The 10158-nt window shown below is 31.4% G+C and overlaps 1 protein-coding gene across 1 annotated transcript; it reads left to right on the top strand.

Annotated features, from left to right (window-relative positions):
* Window positions 1-6400: 6400 nt before the first annotated feature.
* LOC148204080 (transcription factor bHLH143-like) lies at window positions 6401-9640 on the top strand. Its single transcript, XM_088106954.1, has 5 exons — window positions 6401-6588; window positions 6910-7505; window positions 7622-7776; window positions 7877-8982; window positions 9134-9640. The coding sequence occupies exons 4-5, from the start codon at window positions 7877-7879 to the stop codon at window positions 9168-9170; spliced, it is 1143 nt and encodes a 380-aa protein (XP_087963080.1). The 5' UTR covers window positions 6401-6588; window positions 6910-7505; window positions 7622-7776; the 3' UTR covers window positions 9171-9640.
* The last annotated feature ends 518 nt before the right edge of the window (window positions 9641-10158 follow it).

Raw genomic sequence — 10158 nt, 5'->3', positions numbered from 1 at the left:
AATTTACTTGAAATCTATGTTATTGTTGAAGATAATTTTTTTTATTTTTAAAAGCACTTGACTATTATTTAACATCAATCGTGTTAAATACAGACGGAATGATTTTTAAATTTCATATATCAACAATAAAATATTAAAAATACTTAATTCTATAAGTTTGTGAATTGTTTGCAGTATCTGATAAGAAAAAAAGTTAAAAAAAAATACATAATATATTAAGTTTTATTTTAACAATAATTTTTGTGTAAGACTTTTAATTTTGTAGACGATTTTGCATTATATGATTTTGTGTGATTTAAATTATTAAGTATGATTTTGATTATATAAAGTAAAGTTGTATAAGCGTTTTGGTTGGATCTCGAGTCAAGTATATAGTCAACAAATATATTAAACTGAATCAAAAGCAATTATTCAAATACTTTACCAGTCTCAATTTTTAGCTTGGTAAGAGAGTATAGTTGGATACCACACCATAGTAGTGTAAGAATATTAAGCAGAGATAATTAGTGGTAAGCATGATTAAATCGTGTTTGGGTCAAGATTAATATCAGGTCCATCAATTAGTCCTATAAATACATGCAGTTGTAATGACAAGTTTTAGTATATATGACTGACATAACTAAATACTGACTCAAGTGTTTGAGTGTTTTTTTTAGATACATTCCTTCCTTTTTGTATCTACAGAAACCGAAAAAGAGAGTGAAGACGACCACTAGTAGCGGTAGGTGAAAGTGTTAGTATTAATGGTCTTATAGAATTATTCTAGTATTGCAAGAACACTACATAACTGATATAGTAATTTCATTTTTTTACTTTTATTTCCAGTTTGACATGCTTTAAAGGTTTAAGGGTGACCTTAAGTCCTAAATAATGTGAAACTACCTAGTATATCAAAATAAGTTTGTCCTTAAAATGTACCTCAAATGATTAAAAAGAAATGTACATTTAAATTGTTTTTGACTTCAACTTATAAAATATATGAAACTCTTTAAATTAGTTAAGAAGATAATTAATATTGAAACTTCTGAGAGAACACTTAAAATTCTCATAATAACTTAATCAAATTATGATTTTTGAAACATTAACTTATTTGTGAATTTTATTTTATAAGTTACCGAAATTTTTATTTTTATTTAATGTAAGACTTAAATTTTAATTTCTAATAGTTTTTCTCTAGTGTGTCCTCTCACATGGTGTTCCCTCACATTTATAATATTTATTTATAACTATGAGCACCTCACTGGTGACCTTTATTTGTATTGTTGTAAGAGGATATTCATTAAAAAAATCAATAACAATGAAATATAAATCAAGACTATATAAAATTTGACATCACTCTAATATAAAACATTAAAACAGAAAGTTTGTAAATATATATATATATATATATATATATATATATATATATTTTTATATAATATGATTTAATGGTAACAGATCCCTTTACTACTGAATATTTACACACCCCAAAATATTATGGAACTTGAAGAACACAGGAGAATTTATAACTCAAGATTATTGATAAAGGAGTATATGCCACAATGAGGTAGAAACATATATATTTAATAGGTTAAAAAAATTATTTCTACTATATATGTCATCATGCACGTGCATTATTTGCGTTTCTCCCATTTTCTACCCATCCCCTATACTTTTTTTCCACACTCTCAGAAGACACACGTTTGAAATCACTGTACAACACAACAAAGTCACATGTATTGTATTTTTTGGGTTGACTTGCCAGAAATAGGAGGTGCATTCCTAGAGTGCATGATTCTATGAAATTCGAACTGACATTATGAGAAGCACCTTCGTATTCAAAACATTTTAAAAACCATATGATTTCTTGCCAAAGGAAACTCTCCCACCACTTCAATGCCTCACTCATGGTGGAAGAAATGTGAAGTTATTGCCTTTAACATTCCATGTTTATATTATCAACCATACTTTCTTTCCTTCCCATCTAAGGGAAACAAACATTCCCATATCTCAATTATCTTCAACCACTACCCTTTGTTCACCTCCCACTTAAGCAAAGACATTTTCAACACTAGTTCTAATTATTTTAATATTAAAGAAAAGTACATATATATATAACTTAATAGATATTCATTTCCTTTTTTTTTGTACTAAATATTATTTTAAACTTATCGTGAAAAGAACATGCAACATGAAATTTATGTTGTTAAAATTACAAGTTATAGTATACCTGTCGCACATGTACATAGATGATTAAAACGTTAAACACAACCAAACCTAGCCGATTGTTTGGTTTTGTAAAATATAGAAGGTGAGGATTGAAAGATGTAATGAAGCATTTTGTTTGAAGGGAGAAAAGGTGTTGACATTAAAAAAAGATTAGTTGGGATAAAAGTCTAAGAAAGCGAATGGGATTTGGCATATAAAACAAAGGAGGAAGGGGACATGGATTCCTCCTTGCCTTTTGGTCTAACTTTTGCATTGGTTTGTGGTTGTTTTTTTTTTTAAGAAAAAAAAAAAGGAAAACACACTAAGCTTTTTAGTGGGGGAGGTGGATGGAGAGGATGTTGGTTGTTTTAACTTTCCAAGCGTGGATGTTTTTGTTGGAGAATCCACAACCATATTGGCTCCATGGTCTCATGTCCCACCATTCTCAAATGCATCATTTTAATGGGTAATGCAATGCAATGCCCATTCTAAATAAAAAGCAAACAAACCAAAAATATACATTAAATGAAAAATCCCAAAAAAAAAAAGACCGCTACATCAACTAGGTTTTCCTGAAAAATTGGCCCTACATCAACTGCTTGTCTGGTCAGAACTGATTTAGGTCTTCCGCATACATGTTTTCGGCTACATGTGTGCTAAACCGATATGTATTTAACGAGTTTATAAACTTGTTGGACAAACTCAGATAATATTTTAAATTTTCATTGTGATAGAGATAGATAAATAATAAGACGTTGAATTAAAAATCTTAATTTTATATTTGAAAATTTTGAAAAATGGAATTGTTTTTAACTTTAGCATACTAAATCTACTTAACCGTGACCCATGTACGGAGAAACATGGAAAACCGTGTTTATCTGCGCCATAAACAAACCAATTTCTTTTCTTTCCTAATCCTTAATTCTTGTAGAACACGTCTTTTACTTTTTCTTTTCATACATCTTTCCCATTCTTCTTAAAGGTTTTTCACTTTCGTTTCTCAATTTTCTGTCACCATTGAAACAGTCTTTTATCTTTCTTGTTGGTTACAAAATTACAATAATACATACATTGTAGTTGACTCTTGGAAATCCAAATTAAAAAATAAATAAAAATAGAAGAAAAAGCATATATTATAAGTTCGAGAAAACAGGGATCCAAAGAGAGAAACAACAGGAGATTTTGTTAATGGCTTAAACCTCGTTTAGCTCCCTTCCATTGGGACCTCTTTTTGTCGTGTTATGCATTTTGGTTGTACAGTGTTGTGGTATTGAGATTTTCAACTGTAACAATTAGTTAACTTGGCTATACACTTCATAATTAAACATAAAAAATGATTTGACTGAACCAGGAAGAGTAGAGAAAAAAAAAACAAAAGAAGAGAAATGCATCACATGTCATGAAGAAAAAAAAGAAAGAAAAGGACAGATGTTGAAATTAATGTGTATATACATATATCCAAACAGTAAGTGCTATATTATATATACATTAGTGCTTTGTACAGAATAATTTTCTCTCTCTTTTTATTGGTGGTTTGTGACGAAGGATGCATGCTTATAGAGTTTTTCGTTAAAAAATAATTTATAATAGTCAATGTATTCTGGAAATTATTAGCATATAAAAAAATGCCAAGGAGCTGCAACTTGGGGATTTGCTTCTGGTGTTTAGGGGTCCACAAGAAGCATGCTCCTCACATTAGAAATGTGTTACTGGTTTAATTGACATCATATGAAAAGAGGATTATTTTAAAGGGAAAAAAAAGCAAATAAAGTGAACATGATGATAGAATAACATTCAGACGTGCGTAGGAATTGTTTTAATTTAATATAATCATTATTGATTAACTTATCTAAACCAAAATGGATTTTGCAACAAGTAATGGAAGTTGAAAGGAGAGTTCATTGGGCTGGTTTATTGCTTCCTCCACTCCAAACAAAAGGGCATGATAATATGTATGGTATTATTGGGATTCAAGTATGGATTTAAAGTTCAGATTAAATAACATTGAAAAAATTGAATAATATATAAGATAAAAAATTTAAAACTTTATTTTTATTTTAATAATGGTTCTCCTAAAATGCCTTTTTAATTGGGTGTCTGCTTAAGATTTGTTTCAGGTCATCAAATCATGGTCAGACAATTTTCAAATTTGTTATTGGGTTCAACCATACCCTGTCTGGTTCCTTTTATGTACTTATTTATTCACTCTAATATAAGATACCTTCTTTTATGTTTAGTTTCTCATCAAAGTGCTGCATAAGACCGTCATTCAGCCATGTTAGAAGGTTGCAAGAATTAAGTTATTCTGCATAGTTAGAAAAAGAAACTCATTTTTTTAAATATATATATATATATATATATATATATATATAATAATTGTTTTTTACTTATGTAATTAAAGGCATATACTAATTAAAGTTGCAGCTACTTGCTGAACAAAAATATCTTGACACATCTTTTTGTGTGTAATGGATTGTACTTCCATGTGTTTATGAGTATATAGATTTTGTCATTTAGATTTGAGTGTTTGAACTAAAGATCAATTTAAAATAAAAAGAAAATTATAATGTCTCGTAATTTTTGTGAGAAATTTTGAAAGAATTTTTAAAATGCTTACTAAATGAAAATTATTGACATTGTCAGTATGACATTTTGATTCAGAGATGGTCTAAATGGTTTAACTTAGAGAAATGGAAAATTGAATTTGAACTATTAATTTTTCAAGCAAATCCTAAAGTTAGACATTGATGGTTCATCAAATTGTGTTGTTTAAGACTTTTTATAATTGAAAGAAAAATATAAACGGTGAGTAGATTTTATAAATTTATCAATTATAAATAAGTTACTTTTAGAATATGATTTTAATAAAATGATCATTTTGAAATATAGTTTTTTTTTCTTAAAAAAAACTTAAAACATTATTAAATTTATGTTTGGAATATGATTTTATTTCTAAATATATTGATTTTTTTTAAAAAGTCAGTTATTTTTTAAATGAAAATTATAGTTTAAAAGATATTATATGTGAGATTCCACTTTTGATATCAATTTGTTTTTTCAAATTTATCCTTTAAATAATATTTTATTAATTTTATAAATTTAACTGTTTTTTTCTAATTTAATATTTTTTTAAACTTAACTACTTTCTTTTAATTATAAAACTACTTATAAAATAAATAAAAAATATTTATAATAAAGTTATAAAAAAAGTTATATTTAATTTTATAATTATAATAATAATAAAAACAACTAAAATTTTATTATTATATTATCATAATAAAAGATACATACCTATGCTATTGTTTAGTTTCATTTAAAGAAAATAAAAGTCAAACGGGTCTTATAACATGATTTATCCATTTTTATTAAATTATAAATATTCTACTAAAAAAAGTTGCATAAGATTGCAGTGATTTTAACAGACTGGATACCATCTCTAAAAAGGGATTCCAATTAAATTTATATGATTCCTTGTTTAACTGGTCAAGGTAAAATTTGTTGATTTTTTATTAACCTGAGAAATTTACATGTGCAATTAAATGTATAAAGTTAAGTGAGGTGGAAAAAAACATAAATATATATCTTTTAAAGTTTTTGAATGAGAGATGAATCTATGATTTTTTTTTATGTCATATATAATGATTTATATATTTTTGATTCATGGGATTATGTCTCTGTTTATTACAGGGACAGAATATGTCACATTTTGAACTATGAGGGTTTTTTAAATAGGCAAAGTGTGTTACGAACACATCCTTGTTGACATGGACAATAGACTCAAATGTTGAATTAATTAAGAACAGTTAACTTTTTGCCACAGGTAAAAATAACATACAAAGAAGAGTAATAGAAACATAAATATGAAACATGCAAGTTGTGTTTTTTTTATGTATATTGAACACAGATTATAGACACACTTTTCTTTTATCTTCATTGTTCTACAAAGCTTGAATTAAATTGAAGTTATTGTGATTATTCATCATTGTAAACTTAATACCTTGCGTGCAGTTCTCACCCTCACGCACGCAGTTATGAATCAATCTCAATGGACACACAGACACAAGGCAGCACAATTGTTTTCTTCTTCTCATAATTTTTTCTTTTCCCTCTTTTGGCTTTCTATTATTAATTTAATAGTTAATTATTTGATGCACTTCAATCAAGGACACATATGTCAATGCATGTTCTATATAATTCAACTCCCGTGCTACCTTGTGGGTTGGAGTTTCCACATCCACTTTCCACTTTGACTGTACCCATTCACGCTTGTTCCTCTCTTCTCTGTCTTTCCTCACCCACTCTTTAACCCTTTTCACTCCTCTTCTCTCTTCTCTCTGTCTAATTTCTCAGTTTCTTCATTCAACTCTACTTTCACTCTCTTATCGTTTCTCTCTATTCTAAGTAAGTTTTTCATTTTCTGCATACCCTGTGCTTTTGTTTCTCTTGTCTTGAATAATTCTTTGTTGACAACTCTTCTCGGATTGTATATAGTTTTTTGTTTCCCAGGACAAAGGATTATTTTTGGGCTGTTTTTCTTTTTCAACTTTAGTGTTTGGGAATTTTAAGGTTTTTTTTCCCCTTAATTCAAAAGAAAAAACTTTAGTTCAATGATGGAAACTTACTGCTACCTTGGAACTTTTAAACATTTTGGTGATTTGTTTTTATTATGTTGAGGACAGAAATCCGTGGACGGTTTTTGATTTGAGAATTATGTTGTTGCAGGTTGGCGTGTGAGGTTGGGTAGAAGGGGAGACTTTATCTTTGTGTGGGTAAGGACACAACAGCATGCGGTGGTGGCTTAGTCTTTCTGTTGATGTGTTTCGCAAAGGGATTTCGTTGAATCTGTACTGTAAAGTGATTCTGTAATTTGTTTGGTGTGATCTAAACTTTCTCCATATTCTCTTCAAGCAGTTTTCATGGGATCCAATTTATTTGTTGTTCTTTCTTGCTACTTCCGTCAGATCAGCTAAAGGGTAGTATTAGCAAAATTTTCAGAGGATAAATTAGCCTAAAATACCCTTTCCTTCCTTTTTTGTTGCAGTATTTAGTTGTTGGTGTTTGTCTAGTGATTTGGGTATAGTTTATTTGTTTAATCAAATTGAAAACCTGTTGCACTGGGTGGAGTTGATCAGATCAATTGTTGTCAGCAAAAGTGTGGTTCTTGCATTTTGAATTGAAGAGGTTGGAAAGTAGTTATGGTGTGCCAAGCAGCAAGTCAAACGAGATTTCGGGCGTTAAAACATGAAAGTGGAATTGCCGGGAACTCCACCATTATAGTTAGAGTTATAGCATGTTTTCAACCTCTCAGAGAATGCCAGGTATGTGATATTCCCCTCTGTATAATGGCCAACATTTTCGTTATACTTTGCGCATGCCATGTTCTGCCAAGAAACATGTTAATAACTGTTAATTTATGTGTTTGGCTATTGTTCAGGCTGAATATTTCCGTCATTTGCTCAAACCTGTCACGTAATTTGCCTCTCTCCGTTTTGGTGGGTTAAGCTGGTTCTTTTAGTTGTTTTCCTTGTTCGTGAAACAAAGTGTCTTTTGTAACAAATAGCTCTTGAGTTGAAATCGCTTTTTCTTCAGGTATGTTTTACATGGTTGTTGTTATCAGTCATTCATTCATTAAAAAAATGTCTTGTATTGTATGTCGTTTAATTGTATTGATTTTTATGGTATATCGTAGATGTTAGGTGATTGTTCTGATAAAATGGGAGAAGATTGCGGAACCTGGATACCAAATATGCAATTAGGATGGCAATCACCAAATTTGAATCCCTTTGATGTAGGGAAGCTAGGTGGTATTTCTGCAGCCATGAACCCAGCGGTGAATATGGTTTCTGCATATGAGACAATACCAGCTTTTGCATCCTCAGCGCTACAACCTCGTTTGCAGTTAGGATGTTCCAGTGATCCACGTGGTTGGTTTTATTGTTTGCCTCGCTTTCGGCAAGAATTTTCCCCTGCTCCGAACTTCACTGTTGAGGGAAAAACCCCTGTTGACCATGTGAGAGGTTTTGAGGACAAAAATGCTCCATTTGGGGAGTCTAGCTCACCACGAAAACAATTTCTCGTCATTGACCAGACTGCTGATCAAACAACTGTTGTTTATAGTTCTAGATTTGGGAGTCCTTGTGAGTGCCTTGCTTCTTGGCATTCAAAACTACATGGTGGTAACAATTGGAGGGGGGATGAACCTTCTTTTAAAGGAGATTTGAATTTGAATAGTATGAATGAGCCAACTTTGGCTGACAAGGTTCATGAGAATCATGAAACTAGCATTGAAAGCGAGATGCATGAAGACACTGAAGAAATTAATGCATTGCTTTACTCGGACAGTGATGACTATTTTGCCCAGGAGGATGATGATGATGATGAAGTTACAAGCACTGGGCACTCTCCTAGTACAATGACCACTCATGATGACTGCAAGACCTCTAGGGATGAAACTGTGAATGAAGTTGCAAGCTCTGCAAAGAAAACCAAGAAGAGGAAGTTATTGGATGGTTGTTATGATGACATACAACTCACTGATACTGCCAGTTCTCAGAACATGAACAAATCTTCGGCCACATGTGATGATTCAGAATCAAGATGTTCGAGTAACAACAATGGTGGATCCTTGTCTAGCAACAAGAAGATGAAAAAGGAGAAGATTCAAGATGTCCTCAGCATTCTGCAGAGCATAATTCCTGGAGGGAAAGACAAAGGCCCGGTTATGCTCCTCGATGATGCAATACGCAGCTTGAAATCATTGAAACAGAAGGCTCAGGCACTCGGACTTGATGCCTTGTAAGTTGGAAAATTCTTTCCCAGACATATCATTTGTCTATCACTAAGTAGTACTTTACAGTATTAGTTCCGTTGCAAGGTATGAAGTTTGAAATACTAAGTATATCTGTCTTGTAAAGACCATTGATGTAGCGAGTGTAATCTACATTAGGCATTGTGCAAGGAAAGACGGGAAGTGTTCAGTGTAGCAAGCGCAATAAAATAAAGGGACTTTGAATCATTAGTCTGTGTCTTAGTCTAAGAGAAAAGTAGCACTCACACCAGAGCATGGTAAGTGAAGCATTTTGAATCATTGAATGAGAAGGGTGGTTGGTTGTTCCAAATAAGTCTCCATAAAACGAGTGCATGCTGATATGGGGCCCAAAACCTGCTTCCTCTTTCTGTATCCTTGTCACGTTTAATCCTTTGCAGGTTGTAATCAAATGAAGAAAATTTTCAGTGGCTGTGAGAGATTCAGGAAACTGGTTCACAAGTTTCCACATGATGGCTGCAGCAGTGTATGAAACAGATATTTGTTTTGAATTGTGTTCAGTACATTTATGGGGTTGCATTGTGTGTATCGTAATTGGTGCATGAGTATGGACTACTTGAAGAGGATTGGATTATTCATGTATCTCTTTTTTGCATGTTATTTATTATGGATGGTGTTACTGTTGTCGTTTTGCTGGTATTTACGTCGCATGCAAGCATTTATGGTATGAAAAAGTGTTGTCGGCCTTGTCACCAAATAAGGAAGTGGTGAAGAGTTTCTCTTAAAAAATATGGAGAAAAACACATTGAAAATCAGTACTTTTTTACATGATTGTTAGGAAAAACTTTAAAATATGGCTACTGCTGTTGCTCGTGTAATTATTATTCTTATTTGGATGATTCTTATGGTGATGAGAATTTATGCCCTGCTCCTTGGTGATAAAGGGATAGGGAGGGACCACAGGGTTGAATTATTAGGGAGAAGAGTGCATTCATGTGTGCGTGAGAGAGAGAGAGAGGGTTGTGATGAATGAATAGTCATGAGTCATGCATGGGTAAGTATCAAACAAAAGAAAGACTCTTGTACAGTGTTTTTGAATCTGGTTTATCTTCTACACCATCAGATGCCCACCGTTGCTTTCAGCAACATTTATTTAAGACTGTTTAAATTTTTCGTTTTCTTTTCATCTTCTAAAATGCGATCAA

This window comes from Vigna umbellata, chromosome 2, assembly GCF_029865625.1.
Source record: "Vigna umbellata cultivar VRB3 chromosome 2, Vumbellata_1.0, whole genome shotgun sequence".
Lineage (NCBI taxonomy): Eukaryota > Viridiplantae > Streptophyta > Magnoliopsida > Fabales > Fabaceae > Vigna > Vigna umbellata.
Note: the sequence above shows the minus strand (reverse complement) of the source record. Positions and strands in the feature narration are given on the sequence as shown.

Excerpts from the sequence above, each read along its gene's own strand:
- LOC148204080 (XM_088106954.1), top strand. The coding sequence starts at position 7,877 with ATGTTAGGTGATTGTTCTGATAAAATGGGAGAAGATTGCGGAACCTGG. Across the intron at positions 8,983-9,133 it reads GCACTCGGACTTGATGCCTT|GCATTGTGCAAGGAAAGACG; the intron begins GTAAGTTGGAAA and ends AATCTACATTAG.